Here is a 16032-nt window from a genome sequence, read left to right as displayed (position 1 = left end):
ATGTGAACATAAGGAAAAACTTTTTTCCCTGTGAGGGTGCCAGAGCCCTGGAATAGGCTGCTCAGAGAGGTTGTGGATTCTCCTTCTCTGGAGGCATTCAAACCTGCCTGGATGCATTCCCTTGTGCCCTACTCTAGGTAGCCCTGCTCTGGCAAGGGTGTTGGACTGGATGATCTTTCAAGGTCCCTTTCAGCTCCTAACATTCTGTGCCTCTGTGAATCTCTCTTTTATCATCCTGTATTGAGCTTAACTGTATTTGAAGTTGCATTTGTGTGTTGCTTGTGCAGAAGAGCAGTTGCATTAAGAGATAAATGTGTATGTGTCCATGCGGATGAAAACCTTTAGGTTCTGCATTTATTCTGGGTGACTGCATGTGTGGCAGTCGTTCTAGTTTCATGCTGTAAGCTGTAGCACACATATGAAGGAAAATTATCTGGGAAATCTATGGAGTAAGATTTGGACAGTGTCTCTTGTTTGCTTGGCTGTCCTGTTCAGCAGAGTCTTAACAGATGCAGCTTATGAAGTGAGTCCTATTGCTTGTAATATCCTTGAAGTGGATCTTGAAGTACTGTGTGAAAGTTTTGATGCTAGAAACCAGGAACATTTCCTGCTACTAAGGGAAGTTTATATTGTCTCTTACTCCAAGAAGCCTTTACATCACTGAGTATATCTTAGAAATCACACTTTATTTTGCAATGTGTGAACCTCAGGAAAACATCTGAGAACTTCTATTCAGCACCTGAGTTGCAGAATGAACAGCATCAGATCGTTGCAAGCTGGAGAACACTTTTGCAGTTGGATATAATTCAAGAGTATTTTTTCCTCATAGCATTTGTGTTGCCAGTAAACTATTGAAAATTCTTTAAGCATATGCAGGTCTGAGGCTGAAGTTATTTTTGCAGCTTTTATCAGTCTCAGTCAGGAGGAGGTCTGTGTGATTAAACCCACAGTCATTGACAGTGGCCTTGAATTTAAATAAAAAAAAAAAAAAAACAAAAAGAATTAAACCAAAAACCTCCTTAAAATGTGCCCACAGCTTCCATGCTGGTAAAAGATACACTGCAAGTAGTTTCATAAGGCAGGGAAAAAATTGTGATATCATGGACATGAATGTGAAAAGAACATTTTCTAAGTAGCTGTTAAGTTTTCATGTCGATGTATTTGTTACCAAGGATAGAATCCCATCCAGAGGGGCCTGGACAGGCTGGAGAGGTGGGCTGAGGAGAATCTCGTGAGGTTTGTCAACCAAAGTGTAAGGTCCTGCATTTAGGTCAGGCCAATGCTAGATACCAATCCAGGCTGGGGGATGATGAAATCAAGAGCAGCCCTGCAGAAAAGGACTTGGGGGTGCTGGTGGATGAGAAGCTGGACAGGAGCCAACAGTGTGAGCTTGCAGCCCAGGCCAATGGCATCCTAGGCTGCATCAAAAGCAGCGTGGCCAGCAGATCCAGAGAGGTGATTCTGCCACCTTTACTCTGCTCTGGTGATACTTCACCTGGAGTACTGTGTCCAGCTCTGGAGCCCTCAACACAGGAAGGACTTGGACCTGATGAGGTGGGTCCAGAAGGATCTGGAGTCGTTCAGCCTGGAGAAGGCTGTGGGGAGGCCTGATATCAGCCTTCCAGTGCTGGATGGGGGCCCTCAAGAAGGCTGCAGAAGGACTGTTCACAATGCCCTGTAGTGACAGGATGAGGGGCAATGGTTTGAGATGAGAGGAGACTTAGATTGGATGTTAGGAACAAGTTCTTTAGCATGAGAGTGGTGGAACTGTGCAACAGGTTGTCAAGGAGGCAGTTGAGCCCCATCCCTGGAGGTATTCAAGGTCAGGCTAGACAAGGCTCTGAGCATCCTGATCTAGTGGAGGATGTCTCTGCTCACTGCAGGATGATCTTTGGAGGTCCCTTTCAACCCATTCTATGACCTTTTCAGGAGCTGCACATTCTTTCTTCAAAATTTGTCTGATAAGGCATTTTTTAAAGGCAGTTGATTATTGTAAAGGGCTGTGTAAAATAACTTCATGCTAAAACTTTTCAGAATTTCCACATCTCTATTTTGCTTAACCAAGATATACTTGTGAGTATTATTTTGGCAAAGGATTCTATTTGCATCCCAGGATGAGTATGTGGTGAATTTGATTTGGACTAAGTTTACTCTTATACCTCCATGAATTCAGCTCTTGTGCTAAAGCAATTACTTTGCTGGTAGTATGCACACTAAAGATGATGGATCCATGAGTTTTGGCTTCATTATCTAATGTGACTGGAATTTCTCTCTGTTTTCTAATAGTTGTAACAAATATCAAATGAGTCCACCTTACGCTTCTCTGTCAGCTGCAGTCAGAGCTTCCCTCCTTTTCCCTCCCTGTTTTATGTATTTTCATTTAGTTAGTTATTTTTCTTCTCCAAATGTCTCTCCCAAGTTGCCTGTGCTGTTTTCTTACGAAACACATAGAGGAACTGACCTGGGTCAGAATTACTTGGCAGAAAAGAGGAGGTGTGGTTTTGTCTCTGTGAACCTGAGCAGTTTCTCTGACACCGTTTCCTGTGCAGTTGCCCACTTGGTGGTTATGGAGGAGTTGAGGGGATGAGGTGCTAAAGCTGCATGGGGTGCAGAAGCTGTTTAATCAAGTGCTGTCAGCAAGGGCAGTGTTCCTGAAGGAACACTTCTACCAAGTCTGGAGCTTTCTGTACCTTCTGTGAACGTGACTTCTTGTCTGCCAGAAGAACCACAGTGTTCCTTCCTTCTCCCTACCCTTCTGGTGCTTTGCCTGTCTATGTGGGACAGGTGACTTCACCCCCAGTTACCAGAGAGGGAATTACTGGAGCTTTTATACAGCATGGAGTTACAGGGTGTCTCTGAGAAGATTTTGCATCCTTCTGCAGTGCTAGTATGGACAGCTTCTGCCTCCTATGAGCTAAGCTAGTTTAACACAATTTAAGAAGCATGGAGAACAGCTTCAGTGAACTCTTAGATACTCTGAAAATTCTCCCTCTGAGAGCAAGAAATTATCTTAGAAATTCTTCAAATCATTAAAAAACTTTTTTTTTTGAAGGTCAGAGCTGCTAATGGCCAGTATAAGTTAACTGGACTTTACATAACTTAGGAATTTCTAATATATTTTTTGTCATCATTTTATTTTTTAGAGGGCAACAGTCTGCTGTATCTCTGATCTACAATGAATGCCAAATCTGCAATCAGCAAAGAAATTTTTGCCCCACATGATGAACGGATGCTGGGAGCTGTCCAAGTGAAAAGAAGAACAAAAAAAAAGATTCCTTTCCTAGCTACTGGGGGTCAGGGTGAATATTTGACATACATCTGCCTGTCAGGTAAGATGAAAGATTTTTGACATCCAGTTACCTGTCTTGGTTTGTCTTTGCTTAACTGATTAGATGTTACCTGTAGCCATAGGGAACTGAGTGACTCAAATCTAAATAATGGAACCAGAGAATTCTGGCACTTCAGTCTTTAATCTTGAGAAACTACATGCTCAAGGCTGTTAATATTGATACCACATAATAAATTGAACAGGTGGATTCATCATTTAAAGGAAATTAGATGTTCTCTCACAGCATAGCTGCAGAGTATGGAGAAATGTAAAATCTGGTAGCAGTCTGCTTATGGAGGTTAAGATTTTTTTGTTGGAGGGATGAGTGTTATATTGTATGAAATTATAATTTCCTGAATTATTTTGTTTATGCAAATATATTTTCCTCTTTTTTGTGATAATTGCCTCTGTCTGTTACCAGCTTATTGGGTACTTAAGACAACTTTCAGCCAAAAGGTTTTCAGAGTTCAGAGCAGTGGTGCTATGTGTCAGTCAGCTGCCTTTAAAAGGGATGGAGGTGGAAATAGTTGGATTGAAGGAGAAAGGATTTACAAAGTGAATTTGAGAGTTTACAGGGAACAGGGAGAAATGATCTATTTATTGTTAATGTGTTCAGATGAAATTAGTTGGAGTTTCTCCAATGTCAAAGCAGCACTTCTGAGAGTCTGAATTTAAGCAATGGGGTAAAAGGTAGCTGTATGACATTTTTACACTTCTAATAAAAGTAAAGGTCCAATTAATAAGTTCTTAAGTGTGTAAATGAACCTATTGCTTGGGTTACTTGTGGTTGACTATAGTATTATGGGGGTTTGACTAGCTTTTTTTTTATTATTCTTTAATACTTTATGATTCTTTAGTGAAATTTACCTTATTTTAAGATTGTCTCGAGGTAGTTAGGAAGCACTTTCTGAACTTCTATTGCCTACAGTTTAATACCTGTTCTCAAACAGAGTAGAATTCAGCTGCCTGGAGGCAGTGAATGCAGATTTAGATTTCTAGCCCTTCCTCCAGGCAGCATTCCAGAAGGGCAGAAATCCCTTGTTGTATCTACATCTGCCAAATGAGTGTGTGAGATTATTTTTTCTATCCTAGGCTGATTTAGACACTTCATTTTTTAGGCATGTCAGTTGATTCCCTTTGAATGTGTTACATCTTACTGGAAGTAGAGCTGGTGGTCAGAGGAAGCAGTATTCTACAAATCTCAGAAGACTGAGATTTTATTTTCTTTTATTTCTTTTCTGCTGAAAATAATGCTAAAGCTTTCAAAACATGTAAAGTAAAACCCAGTGACTTGACTACTGGTATAAGACATCACACGCACACAAAATCATAGAATGGTTTAGGTTGGAAGGGACCTCCAACAGTCATCTAGTCCAGCACTCTACCCTCCACCAGATCAGGTTCCTCAGAGCCTTGTCAAGCCTGACCTTCAATAGCTCCAGGGATGGGGCCTCAACTACCTTCCTGGGCAACCTGTTGCAGTGTTCCACCACAAGCATGGTAAAGAACTCGTTCCTAACATCCAATCTGAATCTTCTCTCATTTCAACCCATTGCCCCTCATGCTATGACTGATGGCCTTTGTAAACAGTCCCTCTGCAGCCCTCTTGTAGACCCCATTCCAGTACTGGAAGGCTGCTATTAGGTCTACTTGGAGCCTTCTGCAGGCTGAACACTCCCAGCTCCCTCAGCCTGTCCTCTAGCAGAGGTGCTCCAGCCCCTGATCATTTTCATGGTGGAAGAATCACCTTTTAGCCTGCTGTAATGGGGGACTGGCCAAGTTACATTGGCAAGCAAAGCCAAGAGAGATCTGTTGGGAGTTACTCAGTTAAAGAAAGGAGTAGACAGATGGGAAACACAGAGGTGGGGTAGCTGTAGGCAGAACAGAGAAGATGAAAACTGGAATTTTTATTGTTTTTAAAATATTTTTTTAAATGTAGAAGAGGATTTAACACACAGAAAACACGACATTCAGAGCTGAAAGTGGATATTTATCACCTCCTCCACACTAGCAGACCTAGTGACAGCTATTGGATGAGATCTCAGTTTTAATTTAGTCAGCATTGTCTTATGTAATTGAAACATAATTGTTTAAAATAGTTCTTAGCCTTATTTAGAATTCTGAATTAAGCAGAAAATACTTGAAAGGTCACTTCAGAAATATAGGACATTGGTGGTCTCTCTCTCCCACTTGCTTGTGCACAGTTCTGGCTGTGTTATTTCCTCACAACCCTATCATTGCCTTTTTTTTTTTTTAAAGTAACTTCTAATATTTTACATTTGTTACAGCACACTGGAACTATTCCAGTTTCTACCTATGGAAGTGGCATTGACCTTTCAGGGCTAAAACTCCATTGCAGTTGCAGTGAACTGAATGAACCAGATGGTTCCTTTTGAACCTTCATTGTGTGTCACAACACTCTGAGCTTAGCCGCATTGCTCTTTCTGGTCCCTCTGCTCAAGAGCTTGAGATTCGACTGCAAAGCTGAAGTTAAAGACTTTTTCCCTCTGAGGTTATGGCTTCAATAGCCATTTCTTTCCCAGCTCCAAATTCAATTAACATGTTGTTAGTTCAACTTTTAAGCAAAAGTACAATCTATCAGGAGTGGTGATAGAAAAGCCAGAAGAATAGGCAATGAAATCATAAGGAATCACATATGAAAAAATAAGGTGAACATGTGGGGGCAGAGCGTGTTGGGGTTCTTTGTATGAGGGTGGTGAGACTCTGCAACAGGCTACCCAGGGAGGTTGTGCTTCCACCCTGGGGGTCTTCAGGGTCAGGCTGTATGAGGCCTTGAGCAGCTGAGTCTAGTTGAGAGGTGTCCCTGCCCATAGTGGGGAGGTTGGAGCAGATGATCTCTGAGGTCCCTTCCAGCCTATGCCATTCTATGATTCCATGGAGATTCCTTCTTTAAAATTTAATCTTATTGACCATGTCCCAGGCTTTTTCAAAAGACAGGTAGTAAATAACTTCCAAAGCTATTTGCTTGCAAATCTATCTGCACTTGCCACAAGAGGTTTTTGAGGTTTGGATTTTATTTTAGTTGCTGTTGTTTTGGGGTTTTTTTTTTGGTTTGGGTTTTGGTTTTTATTTTTTCCTTTGTTTCTTTGGTTTTTACCTTTGGTTTTCCCTTGTGAGGAAAGGCTGAGGGAGCTGGGCTTCTAGCTTGGTGGAGCTTCCACTCTACTCTGCCCTGGTGAGGCCACATCTGCAATACTGTGTCCAGCTGGGGGTCCCTCCGTTCAAGAAAAGCCTCAGGGAACTGATTGAAAGAGTCTAGTGCAGAGCCACAAAGATGCTGAAGGCAGTGGAACATCTCCCTGCTGAGGACAGACTGAGGGAGCTGGGGCTCTGCAGCTTGGAGGAGCCTGAGGGGTGGCCTCATTCATGGTTAGAAATACATGAAGGGTGAGTGCCAGGAGGATGGAGCAAGGCTCTTCTCAGTGATGTCCAGTGACGGGACAAGGGGCAGGAGGTGCAAGCTGGAGCAGAGGAGGTTCCACATGAACATAAGGAAAATCTTTTTCCCTGTGAGGGTGCCAGAGCCCTGGAACAGGCTGCCCAGAGAGGTTGTGGAGTCTCCTTCTCTGGAGACATTCAAACTCTGCCTGGATGCATTCCTGTGTGACCTATTCTAGGTGATCCTGCTCTGGCAAGGGAGTTGGACTGGATGATTTTTCAAGGTCCCTTCCAAGCCCTAGCATTCTGTGATTCTAAATATATAGAGATGCAGAGGCTTGGCCTATTAGCTTAAATAGTTCTGTGAATATCCTCATTTGTGCTCTCACAGCACACCTACTTCAACAGAAATTTAACCACACCACTTGGTTATGCTTCCAAGAGAAGCTTTCATAATATGTTTTTTGCCTGCAAAGCCAATGGTGCTGTGAATTACTAGTTTTTGCCAGATCTGAATTTGTCATTCCTGCCACACTGGTTGCTCATGGAATAAGCATATTGCCCAGGAATGACCTCTATCTCTTGCTCCTTTGAAAGTCACTTGGCTGCCAGAAACTGGCCTTAAGTTCATGAGGGCAGGTTAAGTGCAATTGAGTTTTCAGCTTGGTAGCTGAACTGAAAATTGGAGAGTAGTGAGAGGGAAAGTCATATCAAAAGAATTGAGGTTTGTCTTACTGTGTTTTCCTTTGCTGTTGGAGTTTTGCTGCTGTACTGAAGTGACAATCTGTGTTGTTAAAGAAAACATCCCCTTTCTCAGGAGCTTGTGGTGTAGAGGATTCTCTTGGTTTCTTCTCAGGACCTGAGAAACCAAATTAGGCTTCATTTTCTACTGGCTGTCCAGGAGAATGCTGTATTTGCCTCCCCAGAGGATGTATTTCGAAGTATCTCTGGGTATTTGGGGGAGTTGGTGGGGAGTGTTTCCCCTCTGTGTAAAGGTTATATTAAAGAGAATGATGCACCAGTGTCCATGGTCAGACACGGGGCATTCCTATTTTATTTTTTGTTTTATTTTATTTTATTTTATTTTATTTTATTTTATTTTATTTTATTTTATTTTATTTTGTTTTGTTTTGTTTTGTTTTGTTTATTTTATGGAATGTTGTGTTTTACTTTATTTTATTTTATTTTATGGAATGTTGTGTTTTACCTTATTGGATTTTATTTTATGGAATGTTGTGTTCTACTTTGTAGTTTACTTTTTTGGTTATTTTGTGGTTTGTTTTGTAATTTATTTTGTGTTTATTTTTTTTTTCTTGTCGTTTTTATTTTTTAATATTTTTTCATTTTATGGAATATTGTGTTTTACTTTATTTTATGGAATACTGTGTTTTACTTTATTGAATTTTATTTTATGGAATGTTGTGCTTTACTTTATTTTATGGAATGTTGTGTTTTACTTTATTGAATTTTATTTTATGGAATGTTGTGTTTTACTTTGGTTATTTTGTGGTTTGTTTTGTGATTTATTTTGTGTTTATTTTGTGTTTTTTTCTTGTTTTTATTTTTTAATATTTTTATTTTATGGAATGTTGTGTTTTACTTTATTGAATTTTATTTTATGGAATGTTGTGTTTCACTTTATTTTATGGAATATTGTGTTTTACTTTATTTTATGGAGTGCTGTGTTTTATTTTATTTTACAGAATGTTGTGTTTTACTTTATTGAATTTTATTTTATGGAATGTTGTGTTTTACTTTGTGGTTTACTTTGTGGTTATTTTGTGGTTTATTTTGTGATTCATTTTGTGGTTATTTTGTGGGTTTTTTGGTTTTGTCTTTATTTTTTAATATTTTAATTTTATTTCATTTTATATTTTACTTGATTTTTTTAGTTTCTTTTACTTTTTCTTTTATTTTTTTGTTTTCTCTTTTATTTTATTGTTTTTCAGAGTAGCTTCAGCCAGATTAACTTTCTGTTCATTGCCATTGATCTTTTTGTGCTTATTGAATTAGAAGAAGGGAAATGATGGAATTCCATGGTGGGTAGGCTACATTTATTGATCATACTCAGAACAGTCCCCTTAATATATGTCGATGCTGTGATCCCTGCTGACTCTGAGTTGCTCAGCTTAATATAACCAGTCCTCTTCCACCAGCAGTTTGTGTAGGAGGGGATCTCCTTATAGCAAAGCTACAGAATTGTGCTTTTGAGAGCATCCAGCCTGAGATGAGCATGTTGTTTTTTTGTTTTTTTTTCTGTTCTTAAAGTAGAGGTGGAATGTATGTGTGCTCCTGTGCAGCCTTCCAGTACACTATTGTTCAATATATTTATCAACAACCTGGCTGAGGACATTAAGAGTACCCTCAGCAAGTTCCTGAGGATACAAAACTAAGGGTGGTTGGCTGACACCCCTCAGGCTGTGCAGCATCCAACCTGACCTGGACAGGCTGAGAGCTGGCTGCAGGCAAACCTCATGGAGTTTAATAAGGACAAGTGCAGGGTCCTGCAGCTGGGGAGGAATAACAACAGGCACCAGGACAGGTTAGAGGCTGCCCTGCTGGAAAGCAGCTCCACACAGAAAGACCTTGGAGTGCTGGTGGGCAGCAAGTTCTCCACGGAACAACAATGTGCTCTGGTGGCCAAGAGAGCCAATGGGATCCTGGGATGGATCAAGCAAGGTGTGTCCAGCAGGGCTAGGGAAGTTCTTCTGCCTCTCTACTCTGCCCTGCTGAGACCACAGCTGCAATCCTGTGTCCAGTTTGGGGCTCCCCAGTTCAAGAGAGACAGAGACCTGCTGGAGAGAATCCAAGGGAGAGCCAGGAGGATGCTTAGGGGACTTGAGCATCTCCCCTGTGAAGAGAGCCTGAGAGCCCTGGGGCTGTTTAGTCTGGAGAAGAGAAGCCTGAGAGGGGATCTGCATTCCTGTGCAGACTGATTTGCATAGAGGAAATATTCTTGAAATTGCAAGTTGAAGGTGTGGGCCTGCTCTTTAGTGATTTGGTTCCCTTCTCCCTCTTTTTTTTTTTTTTTGTATTGTTTTTCCTTTTTCAGAATAGAATTGTAGCAGATGGAGAAAACTGAAAAAGTTAACTATTGTGCATCACTTTAGCAGAGGAAGGACATGGACCTCATGGAGTAGGTCCAGAGGAGGCTGTGAAAATGAGCAAGGGGCTGGAACACCTCTGCTGTGAGGACAGCAGAACACTTCTGCTGGGGGTGTTCAGCCTGGAGAAGAGAAGGCTCTGGGGAGACCTAATAGCAGCCTGCCAGTACCTGAAGGGGGCTACAGGCAGGCTGTAGAGAGACTGTGAAGGCTTGCAGTGATAGGATGAGGGACAGTGGTTTGAAATGAAAGCAGAGTAGATTTAGATTGGATGTTAGGGGCAAGTTCTTTACCATGAGGGTGGTGGAACACTGGAACAAGTTTCCCAGGGAGGTAGTTGAGGCCCCATTCCTGGAGCTATTACTGATCAGGCTGAACAAGGCTCTGAGCAGCCTGATCTAGTGGAGGATGTCCCTGCTGCCTGCAGGGGGGTTGGACTAGATGACATTTGGAGGTCCCTTATGACCTAAACCATTCTGTGATGGTCTAAAATGATGTGTCTGTCTAGGGAATTTGTGTTACTAATGTGGCCTTCAGTTTTATTCAAAATCAAGCTTTTGGAATTGCCTTTCCTTCCACCTCAAGGACATATGGACTCCTTGGAAAGATTTCCAAGTGCCAGAGGAGACTATCTTGAAAAATAAGAAAGGATAAATCATAAGCCAAACAGAGCCATAGAAGACTTGATGGGAAGAGGAAGGCATCAAATCTCTTTATTTATGAGATGTAATTTTGCAGTAATTAATAGGGATAGATTTAATGAAGGGATAGATTTTTACAAAGCCTTAAGCATAAAAATGTTGGTTGCACAGCCATGTGTTAGAAGCTGTATGATGCCCCATTCTTAGAAGCAGCTTCATAAACTTATTCTTGGTTAAAAATTGTAGCCTCTTCCTTGGAGGCATCAAAAATTCCTGTGAATTACTGTTAGATTGCTGACTCCCCCCTCCCATGTTCAGGAGGGGATGGTGGTTCTGTAGTGCTTTATCCCTGCATCAGAATTCCTTGGGCTGGGTAGGTTTGTATTCCTCAAGAGCTGGCAGTAGCTTCCTTCAGCATATTTCAGTGAAGTAATCTGCCCAGAACATGGCAGATGCTTGCATCAAGTTTGATGCCAGGTTAAAATGCTTGACTGTTGTGCAGTCTTTGGAAGCAGTTTGTTTGTTCTGGGTCCAAGTGAGGATTGTAGCAGGGTTTGGTTCTATCTTACATGTAAGATTAAAAATGTAAGGCTGCAAGTAAGGATGCACTAAACCATATTGCATGGTAACTAGTCCTTCAAGTTGAAGTATACCAACTATGCACAGAAGCCTGGCTGAGTATCTCCTTATTGCCAGCCTTGGTGGGAACTTTTCTCCTTGTACCATAAGAGCTAAACCCAGTGTGTTCTGCTTTGAGGCAGGGTTCATTTTGAGCAGCTTGCTTAGTTTTCCGTGGTGCTAGTAAGTGGTATTTATAATACCTTGACTAACTGCATTGTGGATTGCTGAACCTGAATCTTACTGGGCAGAAAACATCTGGATTGTTTTCTTGCTTGATGCTCTTCTGTCAATTGCTGTGTGGCTCTACTCTTAGTAGTTGTAGCAGGTAATGAAGAAAACCAGAAGTACTTTCTGCTAGACCAGTGCCTGCTATGTTTACAGACTTTCATAGCAGATAGACATCAGATTAAACTCTTACCTTTTATAATACTCCAAGCTGTAGTAGCCAAATCTTTTGTTTTCATCCTGCTTTTAACCTTTGAAGACTGTGCTGTCAAAGAGTTTTCAGTGCAGAGCAGCATGTCAGGAATTGCTGGGCTGACTGGAATGTCACATCAAGCTTCTCTGTCATTAGGCAGGAGTTATTATTACCTTCACAAGGAAGAACATGACTCATGCAGCCCCAATCTCTAAATATTTTCAGTTTGTGGCTTTAATCTATAAACAATCTATAAATAAAGCAAGTTAAATAGAAGAACAGATCAGAACTGATGCTTCATCTCCCGCTGTGATTAGCCTCTGTCCTTCAGTTTATCCAAACCACTGTCACAGGTATTCAAGTAGTGTGCCACATGGAAAACTCAGAGGGAGGGAATACTGCACTAATTTTCTCCCTCCCTGGTGTAATATCAAACTGCAGCAATAAAAACAAGCCTCTGGTGTCATGCCTCTGTGTATATATGCTACCCCAAACAATTGTTCTGCATTTACAAGGCAGTGTTTTTCCTCCAGCCTACCTACACGGAGGTCTTTACGTAACTTGGAAGGAAAAAACAACATATGAAGGGTGGGGAGGCTGCAAGAATATAAACTATGCAAAGTTTTGTTGGCTTTGTATCAGGGAGGAGCCTAGACATTTGTCCAAGTTAAAACAATCTCTAGTAACTGTTTAGCTGGAAGAACTTCATAACAGCAAGTCTGGCACACACCCTGTCAGCTGCTCTTCTGCTGTGTTCTTTAGAACTCTGCAGCACACAGTGACTTTTGGTAGCCTCGGGGAATGAGGGAGTTAAAACCATAACACACCTCAAATTCTCTAGCATACATCATGCTTCATTTAGAGGAAAGCTTCATTTAGAGGAAAGCTTCATTTAGATGCAGTTTTTAAGGGAGGGATCTGAGGTAGCTGTGTAATACTGTGGAGCATACACCAAGCATGGAAGTTCGTTAGGCAGTTTTATCCCCTGAATCTAGATGGCTATTGACAAATTGCTTGAAGCATCTAATTGTCCTTTATGGTCTCCTCAACATATCTTCAGAGGACAGGCTCAGCTGGAAGGGAAGCTGCAACATAGACTTCTGGCTGGATGAAATAACTAGTAACTTATTTTCATGGGTAATACGATATGAGCCCCTGCTGGGTTAGTTTTCTTAAATCTCTGCCTCTTGTCACTCAGTGGTCCACAGAATCACATTAGTAAGGGCAAGAGCAGTTTGCTGTGACCAGATCAGTGACTTGGAAGAGGACAGAACTGTTAAAGGAATATTCTCTTCTAGCAACAGAAGTGTTTACACAAAGCAATTACAGCTATTACATAAAGTATGCTTTTTCTGACTGAGGTGAAAATTCGCAGCTTAAATAAACAGAGGCTTTCAACCTCCAGTCCTTGTTTGTTCACCTGCATTGATAGAATCATAGAATCAACAAGGTTGGAAAAGACCTCAGAGATCAAGTCCAGCCTATCACCCAGCACCTTATGACCACTAAACCATGTCACCAAGTGCCACGTCCAATCCTTTTTTGAACACTTCCAGGGACAGTGACTCCACCATCTCCCTGGGTAGCACATTCCAATGGCCAATCACTCTTTCTGTGAAGAACTTTCTCCTCACATTCCTACCAAAATCTTGACTGTTCAAGGGTCTGGTAATAGCTAAAGTTGTCTGAAATACTGTCTGCTAAGACTTTTTTTTTTTTCAGCTGAAATCTGTTGGATTTACTTAAAAAGAAACCAAAAGCTAGGTACAGAACTTTCTGAGAAGTTCTTGAATCATTGATGTTGTGTTTCAATTTTTCATTCTGATATCACAGCTGTTTTTAAGAACAGCTTGCTTAAGTTTAGCCTACATAAATTTAGCGTAGAAATACATCCAAAATACCCTTCAGCTGCACCTTGGGAGGGAATGATGCTTCTTTACCCAGTGTTCACTCTATGAAGGGAGGTACTTGGGAAGCAAAAGAACAAAAATCATCTTCACCTATGGAGAACGTGGAATTGGGAAAGAGTTAGATGCTTTGAAATTTGTCAGGAATTGGAAAAAGGGATGGCTTGTGATGTGGTGGCTTGAAAGATTCTAAACTGACAGACCACTGTGCAAGCTGACTGATAAATCTATGAACTATTCATAGAATCATAGAATGGTTTGGGGTGGAAGGGACCTCCAAATTGTCTCCAGGCATGGGGCTTCAACTACCTCCATGAGCAACCTGTTCCTGGTAGCCCTCATGGTAAAGAACTTGTTCCTAACATCCAATCTAAATCTCTTCTTCTCTCATTTCAAACCATTGCCCCTCGTCCTATCACTGCAGGCCTTTCAATCAGTCCCTCTGCAGCCTTCTAGGCCCCCTTCTGGAAGGCCACTATTAGGTCTCCCCAGAGTTATTTCTTCTCCAGCCTGAACAACTCCAGCCCCTCAGCCTGCCCTGAAAGCAAGATCAATTGGTATTCTTCTATTCCTGTGTTGTTCACTGGAATGTCAACAGATGGACAATGGGATATAGAATTTTTTAAATACTTATACATTACAGTATTTATAGAAAACACTGTGGACAGAGGGGAAGATGTAAATTCTTTTTCTATTGAGGCTAATAAACAAAAGAAAATGAAACATGAACAGCTAAGCCAAAAAGCTCTCCCAGAGGGAAGGAGCAATATGGTTTAAGAAGTGAAAAGGAGGTCAGAGCACAACAAGCTACAGGAGAAGTTTACAGCTGAATCCCAAACACTTAAGAGAAAGCAACCCTGCTGTGTCCAATAAGCCAACAATGTGTCCAAATGCCCACCCATAAATAGAGAACTACAAAGCTCCTCTAATAGTCATTGTTTCTTTGCTATTCTGTGCATTTAATTTTCCGAAAGATTTTAAAAATAGGCTCTGTGGCCAAAAAAAGACTTAAACAATTTTTCAGGAGCAATTTCTCTGCCCTTCTGCTATGCAATTGCCTGTACAGAGCAAACGAGCAAGTGCTAGGAGTGCTTTAATCAAACACTACAGAAATCAGCTGAATGACACCTTTTGATCTCTTAAGAGTCACTAACACATCATGGACAGTTCACAAAACCCAACAGAAACAGCAAACATCCACTTGGGCTGGAGGCAGAGCTTGCAGGGAGAGGAAGAAATAGGAATTTTGCACTCCACGTGATTCCTCCTGGGCAGGGAACGGAGCCAAGCGATAGGATATCAAATTTTCACAGAAATGACATGGAGGAAGTCTGAGTTCACAGCTGCAGCAGGAATCTAAAAACAAAGGGCAAGCAAATCAAAGCAAAACAAATATATGGTCCAACAGAGCAGATGAGGCATTGAGAATTGAAGAGCTTGACTGAAAAGATGGGAAAGTCAGAAGAGTGGACTGCTTGAAAGAGTAAGAAGGTGGGAGGGGACAGATAATCAGGGGTAGATCATCAGATGAGGTTAATAATCAGCAGACATTACTAGTCTGCATTAGGAATGGAAGAGGTTAGCATCAGTGATGGCTGACAAAGGAAGAATAGTGTCATAACTGTTAAAAAAAGGGGTAGGTTCCTGAATAAAGCTGGACAGCTGGAAACTGAGTTAAACAGAAACAGAGGCAAGTTGACAATGGTTTGTTGCTGGTGAATATTCACATTCAGGAAGGAAGCGTGCAGAATTAAACCAAGACTTTACTCAAAGTGGAGGAACTGGGTTTAGTGACTGAAGTTCCTCCAAGAAGGTGTTGTAACATCAGAGAGTCACAAGCATCTGGTAGAAAACAGTTGATGTGGCAAGAGGCAATACCAATGGCTGCAGAAAGTATCCATTAACGAATCATAAGGAAAAAAGAAGGTTTTAAAAGTAGAAGTAACGAAAAGAAACCTTGCCAAAATACACTTTTCACAAATAAGGAGACTAAAGGAGCTGTTCACAACAGGCTTGTTCTAAAATAAGAGGTACTAAGAGGAAAAGGGCATTTTAAGCATTTCCCAGCTTTTAAAAAGCATTTTAGATATGCAAAAAGGAGGAAATGCGTCGTGAAACAAGTAGATTCTCCTCAATTATCCATCAAGAAAGTGACCAAGATTTAGGCTGGATAGTAGGAAATATTTCTTTGCTGAAAGAAACAGTGGAGTGGTCTGCCCAGGGCAGTGGTGGGGTCACCATCCCTGGGAGTGTTCAAGTGGTCTGGCAGAGTGGGTGCTTGGGGTCATGGCTTAGTGGTGAGCCTTCAGTGCTGGGTTGAAAATTGGACTGGATGATCTGGGAAGTTTCTTCCAACCAGATCTATTCTGTGAGCTTAAACAGTCTGAAACCATAGGTTATGGGAAAATGCTTAAAACAAGGAAAGTAGAGCTGTAAGAAGTCATAAACAAAAGTCCCTCCCCTGAGATTTTCTCCACTTTTTTATATTTGGAGTCCAAAGCAATAATACAACTCTGATTACTCAAGGTGTTGAGAGAGACTCTGCCATCTAAATGAATGGGGAATACAATTCTTGACAGTAATTCTACTGTTTAAACTGCTGCTGTGAATACTT

General features: G+C 41.2%; 1 protein-coding gene across 3 annotated transcripts in view; it reads left to right on the top strand.

Annotated features, from left to right (window-relative positions):
• The first annotated feature begins 751 nt into the window (after positions 1 to 751).
• STXBP6 (syntaxin binding protein 6) overlaps positions 752 to 16032 on the top strand; it is a 62838-nt gene continuing 47557 nt past the window's right edge. For 2 of the 3 annotated variants that reach the window (XM_054400572.1, XM_054400571.1), the window contains exon 1: positions 3176 to 3329. In XM_054400572.1, the coding sequence (XP_054256547.1) occupies positions 3176 to 3329 (154 nt within the window). Of the gene's footprint in view, positions 769 to 3153; positions 3330 to 16032 lie in introns of those variants that run through there. The other variant, XM_054400570.1, reaches the window with a different exon arrangement.

The sequence above is a fragment of the Indicator indicator genome, chromosome 4 (assembly GCF_027791375.1).
Source record: "Indicator indicator isolate 239-I01 chromosome 4, UM_Iind_1.1, whole genome shotgun sequence".
Taxonomy (NCBI): domain Eukaryota; kingdom Metazoa; phylum Chordata; class Aves; order Piciformes; family Indicatoridae; genus Indicator; species Indicator indicator.
The sequence above is the reverse complement of the archived record's forward strand: the minus strand, read 5'-3'. Positions and strand labels throughout refer to the sequence as shown.